Raw genomic sequence first — 23,856 nt, forward strand, 5'->3', positions numbered from 1 at the left:
AAGAGCAAAGGTCCCAGCACTGATCCCTGTTGAACACCACTGGTCACAGCCCTCCAATTATAAAAGCATCCTTCCATTGCTACTCTCTGCCTTCTATGACCTAGCCAGTTCTGTATCCACCTTGCCAGCTCACCCCTGATCCCGTGTGACTTCACCTTTTGTACTAGTCTACCATGAGGGACCTTGTCAAAGGCCTTACTGAAGTCCATATAGACAACATCCACTGCCCTACCTGCATCAATCATCTTAGTGACCTCCTCAAAAAACTCTATCAAGTTAGTGAGACACGACCTCCACTTCACAAAACCATGCTGCCTCTTACTAATACGTCCATTTGCTTCCAAATGGGAGTAGATCCTGTCTCGAAGAATTCTCTCCAGTAATTTCCCTTCCACTGAAGTAAGGCTCACTGGCCTGTAGTTCCCTGGATTATCCTTGCTACCCTTCTTAAACGAGTAACAACATTGGCTATTCTCCAGTCCTCCGGGACATCTCTCTGTATCTCTCTCTCGCTCTGTCTGTGTTTCTGTGAGTGTGTGTTGTCATGATATGCAGACATGCACATAATGAGATACAGACAGCTAATGAACAACGAGAACAGGACATAACCAATCAGCAGGCAGCACACTCGGGGGTGGTATCTCAGTATAAAAGGCATGAGGCACTCACACTCCGCCTCTTTCCACTGATGAACATCTACAGAGTGAGTCAGGGTGTATGTACAGTATCACACCTCCAGCACGTGGCTAAGAGCTAGTCTGGTTCAGTCAGACAGAGTAACCACACTTAGGTTAACAGAGAGTCGAACTCAGAGAACTGTGCTAACTGTGCTACTGGTTCAATAAATCAGATTGAACTAACTTCAAGGTCTGGAGTATCTTTCAGTTAAAGCTGCACCCAGTTGCAGCCTGTGTTATCTCAGTGTGCTTAACACGACATATCCAACTCCTGGTACTATGTCGTACCTGGTACTCTCTCTCTGTTCCTCTCTTTGCTCCTCCCTCTCTCTTTGTCTCCCCTCTCTCTTTGTCTCTCTCTGTGTTACTGTCTCTCTCACTCTCCCCCTCTGTGTCTCTGTCTCACTGACCTTCTCCCTCCCCCTCTGTCCCTCTCTCTGTCTATGTGTCTTTTGCTCTGTCCCTCACTCTGTCTCTCTCTCTGTCTCTATATCTGTGTCCCTCTCTATCCCTCACTCTGTCTCCCTCTCCATCACTCCTTGTGTGTCTGTCTCTATCACTCTCTCTTCCACTGTCTGTCTCTCTCTGTCCCTCTCCATGGCTCTGTCTCTCTCACTGTCTCTGCGTCGGTCTCCCTCCCTCTGCCCCTTTGTCTATCTCTCTCTGTGCATCTCTCTTTCTCGCTATCCCTCTCTCTCCGCCTCGCTGTGTGTGTCTCTCTCTCTCGCCCCCTTTATGCTGCTCGTTTAATACTCTAACTGAGCTCTTAGTCTCGCCCCTCTCGGTGTCCCAGTGTGAAGTTCGGTTTGATAATCACTTTTCGATGTAAACGGGGACGAGATTATTGCAACTTGTCCTTTTCCTGACAGCTGCACATTGTACATCGGCAAAGGGATTTGAGCCTGTCACAGGCGTTCGGGGTTCGAGAGGGGCTAGCCGTCCTGGGATTCTTCATCGAGGTGAGTCAAACATGGAGTCATTAGCTTCACCGAACAGAGAGAGACAGATAGAAGGAGAGGGAGAGATAGATAGAGAGAGAGAGAGACAGAAACAAACAGAGAGAGACACACACACAGACAGACAGGGACACAGAGACAGAGAGAGAGACAGAGGGAGTGATAGAGAGAGAGACAGAGAAAGAGACAGAGGGGGAGAGTGAGACAGAGAGAGCGAGAAAGAGAGAGACAGACAGAGATAAAGAGAGAGAGCGAGAGACAAAAAGACAGACAGAGAGACAGAGATACAGACAGAGAGAGAGGGGGAGAGCAAGAGACAGTCAGACAGAGAGACAGAGATAGAGAGAGAGCGAGAGACACAGAAACAGACAGAGAGACAGACAGGGATACAGAGACAAAGAGAGAGAGCGAGACAGAGGGACAGACAGAGACAGAAACAGAGAGACAGAGACTGACACAGAGCGAGGCAGACAGAAACAGAAAGAGACACAGAGACAGACAGAGAGAAAGAGACACAGAGAGGGAGACAGTAAGCAAGAGAGACAGAGATAGACAGGCAGAGAGAGAGAGAGACAGGCAGAGAGAGAGAGAGACAGGCAGAGAGAGAGAGAGACAGGCAGAGAGAGAGAGAGAGACAGGCAGAGAGAGAGAGAGACAGGCAGAGAGAGAGAGAGACAGGCAGAGAGAGAGAGAGACAGGCAGAGAGAGAGAGAGACAGGCAGAGAGAGAGAGAGACAGGCAGAGAGAGAGAGAGACAGGCAGAGAGGGAGAGAGACAGGCAGAGAGAGAGAGACAGGCAGAGAGAGAGAGACAGGCAGAGTGAGAGAGACAGGCAGAGAGAGAGAGACAGGCAGAGAGAGAGAGAGAGAGAGACAGGCAGAGAGAGAGAGAGAGACAGGCAGAGAGAGAGAGAGAGACAGGCAGAGAGAGAGAGAGAGACAGGCAGAGAGAGAGAGAGAGAGAGAGACAGGCAGAGAGAGAGAGAGAGAGACAGGCAGAGAAAGAGAGAGAGAGACAGGCAGAGAGAGAGAGAGAGACAGGCACAGAGAGAGACAGGCAGAGAGAGAGAGAGGCAGAGGCAGAGAGAGAGAGACAGGCAGAGAGAGAGAGAGACAGGCAGAGAGAGAGAGAGAGAGAGGCAGAGAGAGAGAGAGACAGGCAGATAGAGAGAGAGACAGGCAGAGAGAGAGAGAGACAGGCAGAGAGAGAGAGAGACAGGCAGAGAGAGAGAGAGACAGAGAGAGAGACAGGCAGAGAGAGAGAGAGACAGGCAGAGAGAGAGAGAGAGAGACAGGCAGAGAGAGAGAGAGAGAGAGACAGGCAGAGAGAGAGAGAGAGAGAGAGAGAGACAGGCAGAGAGAGAGAGACAGGCAGAGAGAGAGACAGGCAGAGAGAGAGAGAGCGAGACAGGCAGAGAGAGAGAGAGAGAGAGAGACAGGCAGAGAGAGAGAGAGAGAGACAGGCAGAGAGAGAAGACAAAGACCGACAATAGAGAGACCGACAGAGGGACAGTGAGCAAGTGACAGAGATAGACAGAGAGACAGACAGACACACACAGATGGAGAGACAGTGAGGGAGGGAGAGACGGGCAGAGAGTGAGAGACAGGCAGAGTGAGAGAGACAGGCAGAGAGAGAGACAGGCAGAGAGAGAGAGACAGGCAGAGAGAGAGAGAGAGAGAGACAGGCAGAGAGAGAGAGAGAGACAGGCAGAGAGAGAGAGAGAGACAGGCAGAGAGAGAGAGAGAGACAGGCAGAGAGAGAGAGAGAGAGAGAGACAGGCAGAGAGAGAGAGAGAGAGACAGGCAGAGAAAGAGAGAGAGAGACAGGCAGAGAGAGAGAGAGAGACAGGCACAGAGAGAGACAGGCAGAGAGAGAGAGAGGCAGAGGCAGAGAGAGAGAGACAGGCAGAGAGAGAGAGAGACAGGCAGAGAGAGAGAGAGAGAGAGGCAGAGAGAGAGAGAGACAGGCAGATAGAGAGAGAGACAGGCAGAGAGAGAGAGAGACAGGCAGAGAGAGAGAGAGACAGGCAGAGAGAGAGAGAGACAGAGAGAGAGACAGGCAGAGAGAGAGAGAGACAGGCAGAGAGAGAGAGAGAGAGACAGGCAGAGAGAGAGAGAGAGAGAGACAGGCAGAGAGAGAGAGAGAGAGAGAGAGAGACAGGCAGAGAGAGAGAGACAGGCAGAGAGAGAGACAGGCAGAGAGAGAGAGAGCGAGACAGGCAGAGAGAGAGAGAGAGAGAGAGACAGGCAGAGAGAGAGAGAGAGAGACAGGCAGAGAGAGAAGACAAAGACCGACAATAGAGAGACCGACAGAGGGACAGTGAGCAAGTGACAGAGATAGACAGAGAGACAGACAGACACACACAGATGGAGAGACAGTGAGGGAGGGAGAGACGGGCAGAGAGTGAGAGAGAGACACAACAAACAGGACAGAGAGGCAGAAAACAGAGAGAAAGATACAGAGAGACAGAGATAGAGTGAGGCAGAGAAAGAAAGGAGGAAAGAAAGAAATAAAGACAGAAGGAGAGAGACAGAGAAAGAGAGTGACAGAGAGAGAGACAAACAGAGGGAGAGCGAGAGAGAAAAAGTAAAAGGAAGAGATACACATTTAGGAACATCAATAGAGAGGATAACACCTTCATTAACATGTATTTTTCGGTTACAGATTGAAAATGGAACAGCTGAGGACCCAGGGTGGAAAAACCTAACCAGAACAGTCAAGTATCTGAAGCACAGTGGTAAGTCAGCAACATGTGACAAATAAATCTGACTGGTGTCTCAGTCACTCCCTCTCTCAGGGAGATATCTGTACACTGACTGGTGTCTCTCAGTCCCCTCTCTCTCGGGGAGATATCTGTACACCGACTGGTGTCTCTCAGTCCTCTCTCTCTCTCAGGGAGATATCTGTACACTGACTGGTGTCTCTCAGTCCCCCCTCTCTCTCGGGGAGATATCTGTACACTAACTGGTGTCTCTCAGTCCCCTCTCTCTCAGGGAGATATCTGTACACTGACTGGTGTCTCTCAGTCCCCCCTCTCTCTCGGGGAGATATCTGTACACTGACTGGTGTCTCTCGGTCCTCTCTCTCTCTCAGGGAGATATCTGTACACTGACTGGTGTCTCTCAGTCCCCTCTCTCTCTCTCTCTCTCTCTCAGGGAGATATCTGTACACTGACTGGTGTGTCTCAGTCCCCTCTCTCTCTCTCTCTCTCTCAGGGAGATATCTGTACACTGACTGGTGTTTCTCAGTTCCCCCTCTATCTCTCAGGGGGATATCTGTACACTGACTGTCTCAGTCCCCTCCCTCTCTCGGGGAGATATCTGCGCACTGACTGGTGTCTCTCAATCTCCTCCCTGTCTCAGGGAGATATCTGTACACTGACTGGTGTCTCTCAGTCCCCTCTCTCTCTCAGGGAGATATCTGTACACTGACTGGTGTCTCTCAATGCCTTCTCTCTCGGGGAGATATCTGTACACTGACTGGTGTCTCTCAGTCCCCTCCCTCTCAGGGAGATATCTGTACACTGACTGGTGTCTCTCAGTCCACCCTCTCTCTCTCGGGGAGATATCTGTACACTGACTGGTGTCTCTCAGTCCCCTCTCTCTCTCAGGGAGATATCTGTACACTGACTGGTGTCTCTCAATGCCCTCTCTCTCAGGGAGATATCTGTACACTGACTGGTGTCTCTCAGTCCCCCCTCTCTCTCAGGGAGATATCTGTACACTGACTGGTGTCTCTGAGACCCCCTCTCTCTCTCAGGGAGATATCTGTACACTGACTGGTGTCTCTCAGTCCCCTCTCTCTCAGGGAGATATCTAGACACTGACTGTGTCTCTCAGTCCCCTCTCTCTCTCAGGGAGATATCTGTACACTGACTGGTGTCTCTCAGTCCCCTCTCTCTCTCCGAGAGATATCTGTGCACTGACTGGTGACTCTCAGTCCCCTCTCTCTCAGGGAGATATCTGTACACTGACTGGTGTCTTTCAGTCCTCTCTCTCAGGGAGATATCTGTCCACTGACTGTTGTCTCTCAGTCGTCTCTCTCTCAGTGAGATATCTGTACACTGACTGGTGTTTCTCAGTTCCCCCTCTATCTCTCAGGGGGATATCTGTACACTGACTGTCTCAGTCCCCTCCCTCTCTCGGGGAGATATCTGCGCACTGTCTGGTGTCTCTCAATCCCCTCCCTGTCTCAGGGAGATATCTGTACACTGACTGGTGTCCCTCAGTCCACCCTCTCTCTCTCAGGGAGATATCTGTACACTGACTGGTGTCTCTCAGTCCCCTCTCTCTCTCAGGGAGATATCTGTACACTGACTGGTGTCTCTCAATGCCCTCTCTCTCAGGGAGATATCTGTACACTGACTGTCTCAGTCCCCTCCCTCTCTCAGGGAGATATCTGTACACTGACTGGTGTCTCTCACTCCACCCTCTCTCTCTCAGGGAGATATCTGTACACTGACTGGTGTCTCTCAGTCCCCTCTCTCTCTCAGGGAGATATCTGTACACTGACTGGTGTCTCTCAGTCCCCTCTCTCTCTCAGGGAGATATCTGTACACTGACTGGTGTCTCTCAATGCCCTCTCTCTCAGGGAGATATCTGCGCACTGACTGGTGTCTCTCAGTCCCCTCTCTCTCAGGGAGATATCTGTACACTGACGGGTGTCTCTCAATCCCCTCCCTGTCTCAGGGAGATATCTGTACACTGACTGGTGTCTCTCAGTCCACCCTCTCTCTCTCAGGGAGATATCTGTACACTGACTGGTGTCTCTCAGTCCCCTCTCTCTCTCTCAGCGAGATATCTGTACACTGACTGGTGTCTCTCAGTCCCCCCTCTCTCTCAGGGAGATATCTGTACACTGACTGGTGTCTCTCAGTCCCCCCTCTCTCTCAGGGAGATATCTGTACACTGACTGGTGTCTCTCAGACCCCCTCTCTCTCTCAGGGAGATATCTGTACACTGACTGGTGTCTCTCAGTCCCCTCTCTCTCAGGGAGATATCTAGACACTGACTGTGTCTCTCAGTCCCCTCTCTCTCTCAGGGAGATATCTGTACACTGACTGGTGTCTCTCAATCGCCTCTCTCTGTGCGGGATATCTGTACACTGACTGGTGTCTCTCAGTCCACCCTCTCTCTCTCAGGGAGATATCTGTACACTGACTGGTGTCTCTCAGTCCCCTCTCTCTCTCAGGGAGATATCTGTACACTGACTGGTGTCTCTCAATGCCCTCTCTCTCAGGGAGATATCTGTACACTGACTGGTGTCTCTCAGTCCCCCCTCTCTCTCAGGGAGATATCTGTACACTGACTGGTGTCTCTCAGACCCCCTCTCTCTCTCAGGGAGATATCTGTACACTGACTGGTGTCTCTCAGACCCCCTCTCTCTCTCAGAGAGATATCTGTACACTGACTGGTGTCTCTCAGTCCCCTCTCTCTCTCAGGGAGATATCTAGACACTGACTGTGTCTCTCAGTCCTCTCTCTCTCAGGGAGATATCTGTACACTGACTGGGGTCTCTCAGTCCCCTCTCTCTCAGAGAGATATCTGTACACTGACTGGTGTCTCTCAGTCCCCTCTCTCTCTCAGGGAGATATCTAGACACTGACTGGTGTCTCTCAGTCCCCTCTCTCTCAGGGAGATATCTAGACACTGACTGTGTCTCTCAGTCCCCTCTCTCTCTCAGGGAGATATCTGTACACTGACTGGTGTCTCTCAATCGCCTCTCTCTGTGCGGGATATCTGTACACTGACTGGTGTCTCTCAGTCCACCCTCTCTCTCTCAGGGAGATATCTGTACACTGACTGGTGTCTCTCAGTCCCCTCTCTCTCTCAGGGAGATATCTGTACACTGACTGGTGTCTCTCAATGCCCTCTCTCTCAGGGAGATATCTGTACACTGACTGGTGTCTCTCAGTCCCCCCTCTCTCTCAGGGAGATATCTGTACACTGACTGGTGTCTCTCAGACCCCCTCTCTCTCTCAGGGAGATATCTGTACACTGACTGGTGTCTCTCAGACCCCCTCTCTCTCTCAGAGAGATATCTGTACACTGACTGGTGTCTCTCAGTCCCCTCTCTCTCTCAGGGAGATATCTAGACACTGACTGTGTCTCTCAGTCCCCTCTCTCTCTCAGGGAGATATCTGTACACTGACTGGTGTCTCTCAGTCCCCTCTCTCTCTCCGAGAGATATCTGTGCACTGACTGGTGACTCAGTCCCCTCTCTCTCAGGGAGATATCTGTACACTGACTGGTGACTCTCAGTCCCCTCTCTCTGTGCGAGATATCTGTACACTGACTGGTGTCTCAGTCCCCTCTCTCTCAGGGAGACACCTGTACACTGACTGGTGACTCTCAGTCCCCTCTCTCTGTGCGAGATATCTGTACACTGACTGGTGTCTCAGTCCCCTCTCTCTCAGGGAGATACCTGTACACTGACTGGTGTCTCTCAGTCCCCTCGCTCTCAGGGAGATATCTGTACACTGACTGGTGTCTCAGTCCCCTCTCTCTGAGGGAGATACCTGTACACTGACTGGTGTCTCTCAGTCCCCTCTCTCTCTCAGGGAGATATCTGTACACTGACTGGTGTCTCAGTCTCCTCTCTCTCAGGGAGATACCTGTACACTGACTGGTGTCTCTCAGTCCCCTCGCTCTCAGGGAGATATCTGTACACTGACTGGTGACTTTCAGTCCCCTCTCTCTCAGGGAGATATCTGTACACTGACTGGTGTCTCTCAGTCCTCTCTCTCTCAGGGCGATATCTGTACACTGACTGGTGTCTCTCAGTCCCCCCTCTCTCTCAGGGAGATATCTGTACACTGACTGGTGTCTCTCAGTCCGCCTCTCTCTCTCAGGGAGATATCTGTACACTGACTGGTGTCTCTCAGTCGCCTCTCTCTGTGCGAGATATCTGTACACTGACTGGTGTCTCTCAGTCCCCCTCTCTCTCTCAGGGAGATATCTGTACACTGACTGGTGTCTCTCAGTCCCCTCTCTCTCAGGAAGATATCTGTACACTGACTGGTGTCTCTCAGTCCCCTCTCTCTCTCAGGGAGATATCTGTACACTGACTGGTGTCTCTCAGTCCCCTCTCTCTCTCAGGGAGATATCTGTACACTGACTGGTGTCTCTCAGTCGCCTCTCTCTGTGCGAGATATCTGTACACTGACTGGTGTCTCTCAGTCCCCCTCTCTCTCTCAGGGAGATATCTGTACACTGACTGGTGTCTCTCAGTCCCCTCTCTCTGTGCGAGATATCTGTACACTGACTGGTGTCTCTCAGTCCCCTCTCTCTCTCAGGGAGATATCTGTACACTGACTGGTGTCTCTCAGTCCCCTCTCTCTCAGGGAGATATCTGTACACTGACTGGTGTCTCTCAGTCCCCTCTCTCTGTGCGAGATATCTGTACACTGACTGGTGTCTCTCAGTCCCCTCTCTCTCTCAGGGAGATATCTGTACACTGACTGGTGTCTCTCAGTCCCCTCTCTCTCAGGGAGATATCTGTACACTGACTGGTGTCTCTCAGTCCCCTCTCTCTCAGGGAGATATCTGTACACTGACTGATGTCTGTCAGTCCTCTCTCTGAGGGAGATATCTGTACACTGACTGGTGTCTCTCAGTCCCCTCTCTCTCAGGGAGATATCTGTGCACTGACTGTTGTCTCTCAGTCCCCTCTCTCTCTCAGGGAGATATCTGTGCACTGACTGTTGTCTCTCAGTCCCCTCTCTCTCTCAGGGAGATATCTGTACACTGACTGGTGTCTCTCTGTCCCCTCTCTCTCTCAGGGAGATATCTGTACACTGTCTGGTGTCTCTCAGTCCCCTCTCTCTCAGGGAGATATCTGTACACTGACTGGTGTCTCTCAGTCGCCTCTCTCTGTGCGGGATATCTGTACACTGATCAGAGAATCACAACAGTGTAAAAGGATGCCTTTCGGCCCATTGAGGCTGTACCATCCCTCCGAAAGATCTCTCTACCCAGATACACTCTCGTGCCAACCTCACCTGACTCACGGAAACTCACCTGCCCACCCATGGGCACTAAGGGGCAACGGCGAATGAGCCCAAACTGCACGTCTTTGGCCTGTGGGAGGAAACCGGAGCACCCGGAGGAAACCCACGCAGACACGGGGAGAACGTGCAGACTCCGCACAGACAGTGACCCGAGGCCACTGACGCTGTGAGGCAACAATGCTAAGCACTGCGCCACTGACGTTTACTGGTGTTTCTCAGTAACTCCTTTCAGTTCCTAACCGCGCCTCTGTCATCTTCCCAGGCGATCACCGAGATTTGAATGGATCTGTTTCGCTGATGGATTTGATCAAGAATGTTAATCTCATGAAATATTTCCGCTACAATGGCTCCCTGACTACACCAGAATGCAATGAAGTGGTTGTTTGGACTGTCTTTGAGGAGCCCATTCGCCTCAACGCATCGCTGGTACGTATCAAAGCCTCTTATCGCAGTGCTATACCTGTCCTGGGGGTGTTTGATGGGGACAGTGTAGAGGAAGCTTTACTCTGTATCTAACCCCGTGCTGTACCTGTCCTGGGAGTGTTTGATGGGGACAGTGTAGAGGGAGCTTTACTCTGTATCTAACCCCGTGCTATACCTGTCCTGGGGGTGTTTGATGGGGACAGTGTAGAGGAAGCTTTACTCTGTATCTAACCCCGTGCTGTACCTGTCCTGGGAGTGTTTGATGCGGACAGTGTAGAGGGAGCTTTACTCAGTATCTAACCCGGTGCTATACCTGTCCTGGGAGTGTTTGATGGGGACAGTGTACAGGGAGCTTTACTCAGTATCTAACCCTGTGCAGTACCTGTCCTGGGAGTGTTTGATGGGGACAGTGTAGAGGGAGCGTTACTCTGTATCTAACCCCGTGCTGTACCTGTCCTGGGAGTGTTTGATGGGGACAGTGTAGAGGGAGCTTTACTCTGTATCTAACCCCGTGCTGTACCTGTCCTGGGAGTGTTTGATGGGGACAGTGTAGAGGGAGCTTTACTCAGTATCTAACCCCGTGCTATACCTGTCCTGGGAGTGTTTGATGGGGACAGTGTACAGGGAGCTTTACTCAGTATCTAACCCTGTGCAGTACCTGTCCTGGGAGTGTTTGATGGGGACAGTGTCGAGGGAGCTTTACTCTGTATCTAACCCCGTGCTGTACCTGTCCTGGGAATGTTTGATGGGGACGGTGTAGATGGAGCTTTACTCTGTATCTAACCCAGTGTTGTACCTGTCCTGGGAGTGTTTGATGGGGACAGTGTAGAGGGAGCTTTACTCTGTATCTAACCCCGTGCTGTACATGTCCTAGGAGTGTTTGATGGGGACAGTGTAGAGGGAACTTCACTCTGTATCTAACCCCGTGCTGTACCTGTCCTGGGAGTGTTTGATGGGGACAGTGTAGAGGGAGCTTTACTCTGTATCTAACCCCGTGCTGTAACTGTCCTGGGAGTGTTTGATGGGGACAGTGTAGAGTGAGCTTTACTCTGTGTCTAACCCCGTGCTGTACCTGTCCTGGGAGTGTTTGATGGGGGCAGTGTAGAGGGAGCTTCACTCTGTATCTAACCCCGTGTTGTACCTGTCCTGGGAATGTTTGATGGGGATGGTGTAGATGGAGGTTTACTCTGTATCTAACCCAGTGTTGTACCTGTCCTGGGAATGTTTGATGCGGACGGTGTAGATGGAGCTTTACTCTGTATCTGACCCCGTGCTGTACCTGTCCTGGCAGTGTTTGATCGGGACAGTGTAGAGGGAGCTTTACTCTGTATCTAACCCCGTGATGTACCTGTCCTGGGAGTGTTTGATGGGGACAGTGTAGAGGGAGCTTTACTCTGTATCTAACCCAGTGCTGTACCTGTTCTGGGAGTGTTTGATGGGGACAGTGCAGAGGGAGCTTTACTCTGTATCTAACCCCGTGCTGTACCTGTCCTGGGAGTGTTTGATGGGGACAGTGTAGAGGGAGCTTTATTCTGTATCAAACCCAATGCTGTACCTGTCCTGGGAGTGTTTGATGGGGTCAGTGTCGAGGGAGCTTTACTCTGTATCTAACCCCGTGCTGTACCTGTCCTAGGAGTGTTTGATGGGGACAGTGTAGAGGGAACTTCACTCTGTATCTAACCCCGTGCTGTACCTGTCCTGGGAATGTTTGATGGGGACAGTGTAGAGGGAGCTTCACTCTGTATCTAACCCCGTGCTGTACCTGTCCTGGGAATGTTTGATGGGGACGGTGTAGATGGAGCTATATTCTGTATCTAACCCAGTGTTGTACCTGTCCTGGGAGTGTTTGATGGGGACAGTGTAGAGGGAGCTTTACACTGTATCTAGCCCCGTGCTGTACCTGTCCTGGGAGTGTTTGATGGGGACAGTGTAGAGGGAGCTTTACTCTGTATCTAACCCTGTGCTGTACCTGTCCTGGGAATGTTTGATGGGGATGGTGTAGATGGAGGTTTACTCTGTATCTAACCCAGTGTTGTACCTGTCCTGGGAATGTTTGATGCGGACGGTGTAGATGGAGCTTTACTCTGTATCTGACCCCGTGCTGTACCTGTCCTGGCAGTGTTTGATCGGGACAGTGTAGAGGGAGCTTTACTCTGTATCTAACCCCGTGATGTACCTGTCCTGTGAGTGTTTGATGGGGACAGTGTAGAGGGAGCTTTACTCTGTATCTAAACCAGTGCTGTACCTGTCCTGGGAGTGTTTGATGGGGACAGTGCAGAGGGAGCTTAATTCTGTATCTAATCCCGTGCTGTACCTGTCCTGGGAGTGTTTGATGGGGATAGTGTAGAGGGAGCTTCACTCTGTATCTAACCCCGTGCTGTACCTGTCCTGGGAGTGTTTGATGGGGACAGTTTCGAGGGAGCTTTACTCTGTATCTAACCCCGTGCTGTACCTGTCCTAGGAGTGTTTGATGGGGACAGTGTAGAGGGAACTTCACTCTGTATCTAACCCCGTGCTGTACCTGTCCTGGGAGTGTTTGATGGGGACAGTGTAGAGGGAGCTTTACTCTGTATCTAACCCCGTGCTATACCTGTCCTGGGAGTGTTTGATGGGGACAGTGTAGAGGGAGCTTTACTCTGTATCTAACCCCGTGCTGTACCTGTCCTGGGAGTGTTTGATGGGGACAGTTTCGAGGGAGCTTTACTCTGTATCTAACCCCGTGCTGTACCTGTCCTAGGAGTGTTTGATGGGGACAGTGTAGAGGGAACTTCACTCTGTATCTAACCCCGTGCTGTACCTGTCCTGGGAATGTTTGATGGGGACAGTGTAGAGGGAGCTTCACTCTGTATCTAACCCCGTGCTGCACCTGTCCTGGGAATGTTTGATGGGGACAGTGTCGAGGGAGCTTTACTCTGTATCTAACCCCGTGCTGTACCTGTCCTGGGAGTGTTTGATGGGGACAGTGTAGAGGGAGCTTTACTCTGTATCTAACCCCGTGCTGTAACTGTCCTGGGTGTGTTTGATGGGGACAGTGTAGAGTGAGCTTTACTCTGTGTCTAACCCCGTGCTGTACCTGTCCTGGGAGTGTTTGATGGGGACATTGTAGAGGGAGCTTTACTCTGTATCTAACCCCGTGCTGTACCTGTCCTGGGAGTGTTTGATGGGGACAGTGTAGAGGGAGCTTCACTCTGTATCTAACCCAGTGCTGTACCTGTCCTGGGAGTGTTTGATGGGGACAGTGTAGAGGGAGCTTTACTCTGTATCTAATCCCGTGCTGTACCTGTCCTGGGAGTGTTTGATGGGGACAGTGTAGAGGGAGCTTCACTCTGTATCTAACCCCGTGCTGTACCTGTCCTGGGAATGTTAGATGGGTCAGTGTAGAGGGAGCTTAACTCTGTATCTAACCCCGTGCTGTACCTGTCCTGGGAGTGTTTGATGGGGACAGTGCAGAGGGAGCTTTACTCTGTATCTAACCCCGTGCTGTACCTGTCCTGGGAGTGTTTGATGGGGACACTGTAGAGGGAGCTTTACTCTGCATCTAACCCCGTGCTGTACCTGTCCTGGGAGTGTTTGATGGGGACAGTGTAGAGGGAGCTTCACTCTGTATCTAACCCCGTGCTGTACCTGTCCTGGGAATGTTTGATGGGGATGGTGTAGATGGAGGTTTACTCTGTATCTAACCCAGTGTTGTACCTGTCCTGGGAATGTTTGATGCGGACGGTGTAGATGGAGCTTTACTCTGTATCTGACCCCGTGCTGTACCTGTCCTGGGAGTGTTTGATGGGGACAGTGTAGAGGGAGCTTTACTCTGTATCTAACCCAGTGCTGTACCTGTCCTGGGAGTGTTTGATGGGGACAGTGCAGAGGGAGCTTTATTCTGTATCTAATCCCGTGCTGTACCTGTCCTGGGAGTGTTTGATGGGGACAGTGTAGAGGGAGCTTCACTCTGTATCTAACCCCGTGCTGTACCTGTCCTGGGAATGTTTGATGGGGACAGTGTAGAGGGAGATTTACTGTGTATCTAACCCCGTGCTGTACCTGTCCTGGGAGTGTTAGATGGGTCAGTGTTGAGGGAGCTTTACTCTGTATCAAACCCCGTGCAGTACCTGTCCTGGGAGTGTTTGATGGGGACAGTGCAGAGGGAGCTTTACTCTGTATCTAACCCGGTGCTGTACCTGTCCTGGGAGTGTTTGATGGGGACAGCGTAGAGGGAGCTTTACTCTGTATCTAACCCCGTGCTGTACCTGTCCTGGGAGTGTTTGATGGGGACAGTGTCGAGGGAGCTTTACTCTGTATCTAACCCCGTGCTGTACCTGTCCTAGGAGTGTTTGATGGGGACAGTGTAGAGGGAACTTCACTCTGTATCTAACCCCATGCTGTACCTGTCCTGGGAATGTTTGATGGGGACAGTGTAGAGGGAGCTTCACTCTGTATCTAACCCCGTGCTGTACCTGTCCTGGGAATGTTTGATGGGGACGGTGTAGATGGAGCTATATTCTGTATCTAACCCAGTGTTGTACCTGTCCTGGGAGTGTTTGATGGGGACAGTGTAGAGGGAGCTTTACTCTGTATCTAACCCCGTGCTGTACCTGTCCTGGGAGTGTTTGATGGGGACAGTGTAGTGGGAGCTTTACTCTGTATCTAACCCCGTGCTGTAACTGTCCTGGGTGTGTTTGATGGGGACAGTGTAGAGTGAGCTTTACTCTGTGTCTAACCCCGTGCTACACCTGTCCTGGGAGTGTTTGATGGGGACAGTGTAGAGGGAGCTTCACTCTGTATCTAACCCCGTGCTGTACCTGTCCTGGGAATGTTTGATGGGGATGGTGTAGATGGAGGTTTACTCTGTATCTAACCCAGTGTTGTACCTGTCCTGGGAATGTTTGATGCGGACGGTGTAGATGGAGCTTTACTCTGTATCTGACCCCGTGCTGTACCTGTCCTGGCAGTGTTTGATCGGGACAGTGTAGAGGGAGCTTTACTCTGTATCTAACCCCGTGATGTACCTGTCCTGGGAGTGTTTGATGGGGACAGTGTAGAGGGAGCTTTACTCTGTATCTAACCCAGTGCTGTACCTGTCCTGGGAGTGTTTGATGGGGACAGTGCAGAGGGAGCTTTATTCTGTATCTAATCCCATGCTGTACCTGTCCTGGGAGTGTTTGATGGGGACAGTGTAGAGGGAGCTTCACTCTGTATCTAACCCCGTGCTGTACCTGTCCTGGGAATGTTTGATGGGGACGGTGTAGATGGAGCTATATTCTGTATCTAACCCAGTGTTGTACCTGTCCTGGGAGTCTTTGATGGGGACAGTGTAGAGGGAGCTTTACTCTGTATCTAGCCCCGTGCTGTACCTGTCCTGGGAGTGTTTGATGGGGACAGTGTAGAGGGAGCTTTACTCTGTATCTAACCCAGTGCTGTACCTGTCCTGGGAGTGTTTGATGGGGACAGTGCAGAGGGAGCTTTATTCTGTATCTAATCCCGTGCTGTACCTGTCCTGGGAGTGTTTGATGGGGACAGTGTAGAGGGAGCTTCACTCTGTATCTAACCCCGTGCTGTAACTGTCCTGGGTGTGTTTGATGGGGACAGTGTAGAGTGAGCTTTACTCTGTGTCTAACCCCGTGCTATACCTGTCCTGGGAGTGTTTGATGGGGACAGTGTAGAGGGAGCTTCACTCTGTATCTAACCCCGTGCTGTACCTGTCCTGGGAGTGTTTGATGGGGATGGTGAAGATGGAGGTTTACTCTGTATCTAACCCAGTGTTGTACCTGTCCTGGGAATGATTGAAGCGGACGGTGTAGATGGAGCTTTACTCTGTATCTGACCCCTTGCTGTACCTGTCCTGGGAGTGTTTGATGGGGACAGTGTAGAGGGAGCTTTACTCTGTATCTAACCCAGTGCTGTACCTGTCCTGGGAGTGTTTGATGGGGACAGTGTAGAGGGAGCTTTACTCTGTATCTAATCCCGTGCTGTACCTGTCCTGGGAGTGTTTGATGGGGACAGTGTAGAGGGAGCTTGACTCTGTATCAAACCCCGTGCTGTACCTGTCCTGGGAATGTTAGATGGGTCAGTGTAGAGGGAGCTTAACTCTGTATCTAACCCCGTGCTGTACCTGTCCTGGGAGTGTTTGATGGGGACAGTGCAGAGGGAGCTTTACTCTGTATCTAACCCCGTGCTGTACCTGTCCTGGGAGTGTTTGATGGGGACACTGTAGAGGGAGCTTTACTCTGCATCTAACCCCGTGCTGTACCTGTCCTGGGAGTGTTTGATGGGGACAGTGTAGAGGGAGCTTCACTCTGTATCTAACCCCGTGCTGTACCTGTCCTGGGAATGTTTGATGGGGATGGTGTAGATGGAGGTTTACTCTGTATCTAACCCAGTGTTGTACCTGTCCTGGGAATGTTTGATGCGGACGGTGTAGATGGAGCTTTACTCTGTATCTGACCCCGTGCTGTACCTGTCCTGGCAGTGTTTGATCGGGACAGTGTAGAGGGAGCTTTACTCTGTATCTAACTCCGTGATGTACCTGTCCTGGGAGTGTTTGATGGGGACAGTGTAGAGGGAGCTTTACTCTGTATCTAACCCAGTGCTGTACCTGTCCTGGGAGTGTTTGATGGGGACAGTGCAGAGGGAGCTTTATTCTGTATCTAATCCCGTGCTGTACCTGTCCTGGGAGTGTTTGATGGGGACAGTGTAGAGGGAGCTTCACTCTGTATCTAACCCCGTGCTGTACCTGTCCTGGGAATGTTTGATGGGGACAGTGTAGAGGGAGATTTACTGTGTATCTAACCCCGTGCTGTACCTGTCCTGGGAGTGTTAGATGGGTCAGTGTTGAGGGAGCTTTACTCTGTATCAAACCCCGTGCAGTACCTGTCCTGGGAGTGTTTGATGGGGACAGTGCAGAGGGAGCTTTACTCTGTATCTAACCCGGTGCTGTACCTGTCCTGGGAGTGTTTGATGGGGACAGCGTAGAGGGAGCTTTACTCTGTATCTAACCCCGTGCTGTACCTGTCCTGGGAGTGTTTGATGGGGACAGTGTCGAGGGAGCTTTACTCTGTATCTAACCCCGTGCTGTACCTGTCCTAGGAGTGTTTGATGGGGACAGTGTAGAGGGAACTTCACTCTGTATCTAACCCCGTGCTGTACCTGTCCTGGGAATGTTTGATGGGGACAGTGTAGAGGGAGCTTCACTCTGTATCTAACCCCGTGCTGTACCTGTCCTGGGAATGTTTGATGGGGACGGTGTAGATGGAGCTATATTCTGTATCTAACCCAGTGTTGTACCTGTCCTGGGAGTGTTTGATGGGGACAGTGTAGAGGGAGCTTTACTCTGTATCTAACCCCGTGCTGTACCTGTCCTGGGAGTGTTTGATGGGGACAGTGTAGTGGGAGCTTTACTCTGTATCTAACCCCGTGCTGTAACTGTCCTGGGTGTGTTTGATGGGGACAGTGTAGAGTGAGCTTTACTCTGTGTCTAACCCCGTGCTACACCTGTCCTGGGAGTGTTTGATGGGGACAGTGTAGAGGGAGCTTCACTCTGTATCTAACCCCGTGCTGTACCTGTCCTGGGAATGTTTGATGGGGATGGTGTAGATGGAGGTTTACTCTGTATCTAACCCAGTGTTGTACCTGTCCTGGGAATGTTTGATGCGGACGGTGTAGATGGAGCTTTACTCTGTATCTGACCCCGTGCTGTACCTGTCCTGGCAGTGTTTGATCGGGACAGTGTAGAGGGAGCTTTACTCTGTATCTAACCCCGTGATGTACCTGTCCTGGGAGTGTTTGATGGGGACAGTGTAGAGGGAGCTTTACTCTGTATCTAACCCAGTGCTGTACCTGTCCTGGGAGTGTTTGATGGGGACAGTGCAGAGGGAGCTTTATTCTGTATCTAATCCCATGCTGTACCTGTCCTGGGAGTGTTTGATGGGGACAGTGTAGAGGGAGCTTCACTCTGTATCTAACCCCGTGCTGTACCTGTCCTGGGAATGTTTGATGGGGACGGTGTAGATGGAGCTATATTCTGTATCTAACCCAGTGTTGTACCTGTCCTGGGAGTCTTTGATGGGGACAGTGTAGAGGGAGCTTTACTCTGTATCTAGCCCCGTGCTGTACCTGTCCTGGGAGTGTTTGATGGGGACAGTGTAGAGGGAGCTTTACTCTGTATCTAACCCAGTGCTGTACCTGTCCTGGGAGTGTTTGATGGGGACAGTGCAGAGGGAGCTTTATTCTGTATCTAATCCCGTGCTGTACCTGTCCTGGGAGTGTTTGATGGGGACAGTGTAGAGGGAGCTTCACTCTGTATCTAACCCCGTGCTGTACCTGTCCTGGGAATGTTTGATGGGGACAGTGTAGAGGGAGATTTACTGTGTATCTAACCCCGTGCTGTACCTGTCCTGGGAGTGTTTGATGGGTCAGTGTAGAGGGAGCTTTACTCTGTATCTAACCCCGTGCTGTACCTGTCCTGGGAGTGTTTGATGGGGACAGTTTCGAGGGAGCTTTACTCTGTATCTAACCCCGTGCTATACCTGTCCTGGGAGTGTTTGATGGGGACAGTGTAGAGGGAGCTTTACTCTGTATCTAACCCCGTGCTGTACCTGTCCTGGGAGTGTTTGATGGGGACAGTTTCGAGGGAGCTTTACTCTGTATCTAACCCCGTGCTATACCTGTCCTGGGAGTGTTTGATGGGGACAGTGTAGAGGGAGCTTTACTCTGTATCTAACCCCGTGCTGTACCTGTCCTGGGAGTGTTTGATGGGGACAGTTTCGAGGGAGCTTCACTCTGTATCTAACCCCGTGCTGTACCTGTCCTGGGAATGTTTGATGGGGACGGTGTAGATGGAGCTATATTCTGTATCTAACCCAGTGTTGTAACTGTCCTGGGTGTGTTTGATGGGGACAGTGTAGAGTGAGCTTTACTCTGTGTCTAACCCCGTGCTATACCTGTCCTGGGAGTGTTTGATGGGGACAGTGTAGAGGGAGCTTCACTCTGTATCTAACCCCGTGCTGTACCTGTCCTGGGAATGTTTGATGGGGATGGTGTAGATGGAGGTTTACTCTGTATCTAACCCAGTGTTGTACCTGTCCTGGGAATGATTGATGCGGACGGTGTAGATGGAGCTTTACTCTGTATCTGACCCCTTGCTGTACCTGTCCTGGGAGTGTTTGATGGGGACAGTGTAGAGGGAGCTTTACTCTGTATCTAACCCAGTGCTGTACCTGTCCTGGGAGTGTTTGATGGGGACAGTGTAGAGGGAGCTTTACTCTGTATCTAATCCCGTGCTGTACCTGTCCTGGGAGTGTTTGATGGGGACAGTGTAGAGGGAGCTTCACTCTGTATCTAACCCCGTGCTGTACCTGTCCTGGGAATGTTAGATGGGTCAGTGTAGAGGGAGCTTAACTCTGTATCTAACCCCGTGCTGTACCTGTCCTGGGAGTGTTTGATGGGGACAGTGCAGAGGGAGCTTTACTCTGTATCTAACCCCGTGCTGTACCTGTCCTGGGAGTGTTTGATGGGGACACTGTAGAGGGAGCTTTACTCTGCATCTAACCCCGTGCTGTACCTGTCCTGGGAGTGTTTGATGGGGACAGTGTAGAGGGAGCTTCACTCTGTATCTAACCCCGTGCTGTACCTGTCCTGGGAATGTTTGATGGGGATGGTGTAGATGGAGGTTTACTCTGTATCTAACCCAGTGTTGTACCTGTCCTGGGAATGTTTGATGCGGACGGTGTAGATGGAGCTTTACTCTGTATCTGACCCCGTGCTGTACCTGTCCTGGCAGTGTTTGATCGGGACAGTGTAGAGGGAGCTTTACTCTGTATCTAATCCCGTGCTGTACCTGTCCTGGGAGTGTTTGATGGGGACAGTGTAGAGGGAGCTTCACTCTGTATCTAACCCCGTGCTGTACCTGTCCTGGGAATGTTTGATGGGGACAGTGTAGAGGGAGATTTACTGTGTATCTAACCCCGTGCTGTACCTGTCCTGGGAGTGTTAGATGGGTCAGTGTAGAGGGAGCTTTACTCTGTATCTAACCCCGTGCAGTACCTGTCCTGGGAGTGTTTGATGGGGACAGTGCAGAGGGAGCTTTACTCTGTATCTAACCCGGTGCTGTACCTGTCCTGGGAGTGTTTGATGGGGACAGCGTAGAGGGAGCTTTACTCTGTATCTAACCCCGTGCTGTACCTGTCCTGGGAGTGTCTGATGGGGACAGTGTCGAGGGAGCTTTCTCTGTATCTAACCCCGTGCTGTATCTGTCCTAGGAGTGTTTGATGGGGACAGTGTAGAGGGAACTTCACTCTGTATCTAACCCCGTGCTGTACCTGTCCTGGGAATGTTTGATGGGGACAGTGTAGAGGGAGCTTCACTCTGTGTCTAACCCCGTGCTGTACCTGTCCTGGGAATGTTTGATGGGGACGGTGTAGATGGAGCTATATTCTGTATTTAACCCAGTGTTCTACCTGTCCTGGGAGTGTTTGATGGGGACAGTGTAGAGGGAGCTTTACTCTGTATCTAACCCCGTGCTGTACCTGTCCTGGGAATGTTTGATGGGGATGGTGTAGATGGAGGTTTACTCTGTATCTAACCCAGTGTTGTACCTGTCCTGGGAATGATTGATGCGGACGGTGTAGATGGAGCTTTACTCTGTATCTGACCCCTTGCTGTACCTGTCCTGGGAGTGTTTGATGGGGACAGTGTAGAGGGAGCTTTACTCTGTATCTAACCCAGTGCTGTACCTGTCCTGGGAGTGTTTGATGGGGACAGTGTAGAGGGAGCTTTACTCTGTATCTAATCCCGTGCTGTACCTGTCCTGGGAGTGTTTGATGGGGACAGTGTAGAGGGAGCTTCACTCTGTATCTAACCCCGTGCTGTACCTGTCCTGGGAATGTTAGATGGGTCAGTGTAGAGGGAGCTTAACTCTGTATCTAACCCCGTGCTGTACCTGTCCTGGGAGTGTTTGATGGGGACAGTGCAGAGGGAGCTTTACTCTGTATCTAACCCCGTGCTGTACCTGTCCTGGGAGTGTTTGATGGGGACACTGTAGAGGGAGCTTTACTCTGCATCTAACCCCGTGCTGTACCTGTCCTGGGAGTGTTTGATGGGGACAGTGTAGAGGGAGCTTCACTCTGTATCTAACCCCGTGCTGTACCTGTCCTGGGAATGTTTGATGGGGACAGTGTAGAGGGAGATTTACTGTGTATCTAACCCCGTGCTGTACCTGTCCTGGGAGTGTTAGATGGGTCAGTGTAGAGGGAGCTTTACTCTGTATCTAACCCCGTGCAGTACCTGTCCTGGGAGTGTTTGATGGGGACAGTGCAGAGGGAGCTTTACTCTGTATCTAACCCGGTGCTGTACCTGTCCTGGGAGTGTTTGATGGGGACAGCGTAGAGGGAGCTTTACTCTGTATCTAACCCCGTGCTGTACCTGTCCTGGGAGTGTCTGATGGGGACAGTGTCGAGGGAGCTTTACTCTGTATCTAACCCCGTGCTGTATCTGTCCTAGGAGTGTTTGATGGGGACAGTGTAGAGGGAACTTCACTCTGTATCTAACCCCGTGCTGTACCTGTCCTGGGAATGTTTGATGGGGACAGTGTAGAGGGAGCTTCACTCTGTATCTAACCCCGTGCTGTACCTGTCCTGGGAATGTTTGATGGGGACGGTGTAGATGGAGCTATATTCTGTATCTAACCCAGTGTTGTACCTGTCCTGGGAGTGTTTGATGGGGACAGTGTAGAGGGAGCTTTACTCTGTATCTAACCCCGTGCTGTACCTGTCCTGGGAGTGTTTGATGGGGACAGTGTAGTGGGAGCTTTACTCTGTATCTAACCCCGTGCTGTAACTGTCCTGGGTGTGTTTGATGGGGACAGTGTAGAGGGAGCTTCACTCTGTATCTAACCCCGTGCTGTACCTGTCCTGGGAATGTTTGATGGGGATGGTGTAGATGGAGGTTTACTCTGTATCTAACCCAGTGTTGTACCTGTCCTGGGAATGTTTGATGCGGACGGTGTAGATGGAGCTTTACTCTGTATCTGACCCCGTGCTGTACCTGTCCTGGCAGTGTTTGATCGGGACAGTGTAGAGGGAGCTTTACTCTGTATCTAACCCCGTGATGTACCTGTCCTGGGAGTGTTTGATGGGGACAGTGTAGAGGGAGCTTTACTCTGTATCTAACCCAGTGCTGTACCTGTCCTGGGAGTGTTTGATGGGGACAGTGCAGAGGGAGCTTTATTCTGTATCTAATCCCGTGCTGTACCTGTCCTGGGAGTATTTGATGGGGACAGTGTAGAGGGAGCTTCACTCTGTATCTAACCCAGTGCTGTACCTGTCCTGGGAATGTTTGATGGGGACAGTGTAGAGGGAGATTTACTGTGTATCTAACCCAGTGCTGTACCTGTCCTGGGAGTGTTAGATGGGTCAGTGTAGAGGGAGCTTTACTCTGTATCTAACCCCGTGCTGTACCTGTCCTGGGAGTGTTTGATGGGGACAGTGCAGAGGGAGCTTCACTCTGTATCTAACCCCGTGCTGTACCTGTCCTGGGAATGTTTGATGGGGACGGTGTAGATGGAGCTATATTCTGTATCTAACCCAGTGTTGTACCTGTCCTGGGAGTGTTTGATGGGGACAGTGTAGAGGGAGCTTTACTCTGTATCTAACCCCGTGCTGTACCTGTCCTGGGAGTGTTTGATGGGGACAGTGTAGAGGGAGCTTTACTCTGTATCTAACCCCGTGCTGTAACTGTCCTGGGTGTGTTTGATGGGGACAGTGTAGAGTGAGCTTTACTCTGTGTCTAACCCCGTGCTATACCTGTCCTGGGAGTGTTTGATGGGGACAGTGTAGAGGGAGCTTCACTCTGTATCTAACCCCGTGCTGTACCTGTCCTGGGAATGTTTGATGGGGATGGTGTAGATGGAGGTTTACTCTGTATCTAACCCAGTGTTGTACCTGTCCTGGGAATGTTTGATGCGGACGGTGTAGATGGAGCTTTACTCTGTATCTGACCCCGTGCTGTACCTGTCCTGGCAGTGTTTGATCGGGACAGTGTTTGATCGGGACAGTGTAGAAGGAGCTTTACTCTGTATCTAACCCAGTGCTGTACCTGTCCTGGGAGTGTTTGATGGGGACAGTGTAGAGGGAGCTTTACTCTGTATCTAACCCCGTGATGTACCTGTCCTGGGAGTGTTTGATGGGGACAGTGTAGAGGGAGCTTTACTCTGTATCTAACCCAGTGCTGTACCTGTCCTGGGAGTGTTTGATGGGGACAGTGCAGAGGGAGCTTTATTCTGTATCTAATCCCGTGCTGTACCTGTCCTGGGAGTGTTTGATGGGGACAGTGTAGAGGGAGCTTCACTCTGTATCTAACCCCGTGCTGTACCTGTCCTGGGAATGTTTGATGGGGACAGTGTAGAGGGAGATTTACTGTGTATCTAACCCCGTGCTGTACCTGTCCTGGGAGTGTTAGATGGGTCAGTGTAGAGGGAGCTTTACTCTGTATCTAACCCCGTGCTGTACCTGTCCTGGGAGTGTTTGATGGGGACAGTGCAGAGGGAGCTTCACTCTGTATCTAACCCCGTGCTGTACCTGTCCTGGGAATGTTTGATGGGAACGGTGTAGATGGAGCTATATTCTGTATCTAACCCCGTGCTGTACCTGTCCTGGGAGTGTTTGATGGGGACAGTGCAGAGGGAGCTTTACTCTGTATCTAACCCCGTGCTGTACCTGTCCTGGGAGTGTTTGATGGGGACACTGTAGAGGGAGCTTTACTCTGCATCTAACCCCGTGCTGTACCTGTCCTGGGAGTGTTTGAT

The 23,856-nt window shown here is 51.3% G+C and overlaps 1 protein-coding gene across 2 annotated transcripts in view; it reads left to right on the top strand.

The window, feature by feature from the left end:
* Positions 1–23,856, top strand: part of LOC140396032 (carbonic anhydrase 4-like) — a 261,039-nt gene that overhangs the window by 227,766 nt on the left and 9,417 nt on the right. For both annotated transcript variants that reach the window (XM_072484099.1, XM_072484098.1), the window contains exons 6-8: positions 1,547–1,636; positions 4,298–4,370; positions 9,904–10,067. In XM_072484099.1, the coding sequence (XP_072340200.1) occupies positions 1,547–1,636; positions 4,298–4,370; positions 9,904–10,067 (327 nt within the window). The remainder of the gene's footprint in view (positions 1–1,546; positions 1,637–4,297; positions 4,371–9,903; positions 10,068–23,856) is intronic.

Source organism: Scyliorhinus torazame, chromosome 19, assembly GCF_047496885.1.
Source record: "Scyliorhinus torazame isolate Kashiwa2021f chromosome 19, sScyTor2.1, whole genome shotgun sequence".
In the NCBI taxonomy this organism is placed as follows: domain Eukaryota; kingdom Metazoa; phylum Chordata; class Chondrichthyes; order Carcharhiniformes; family Scyliorhinidae; genus Scyliorhinus; species Scyliorhinus torazame.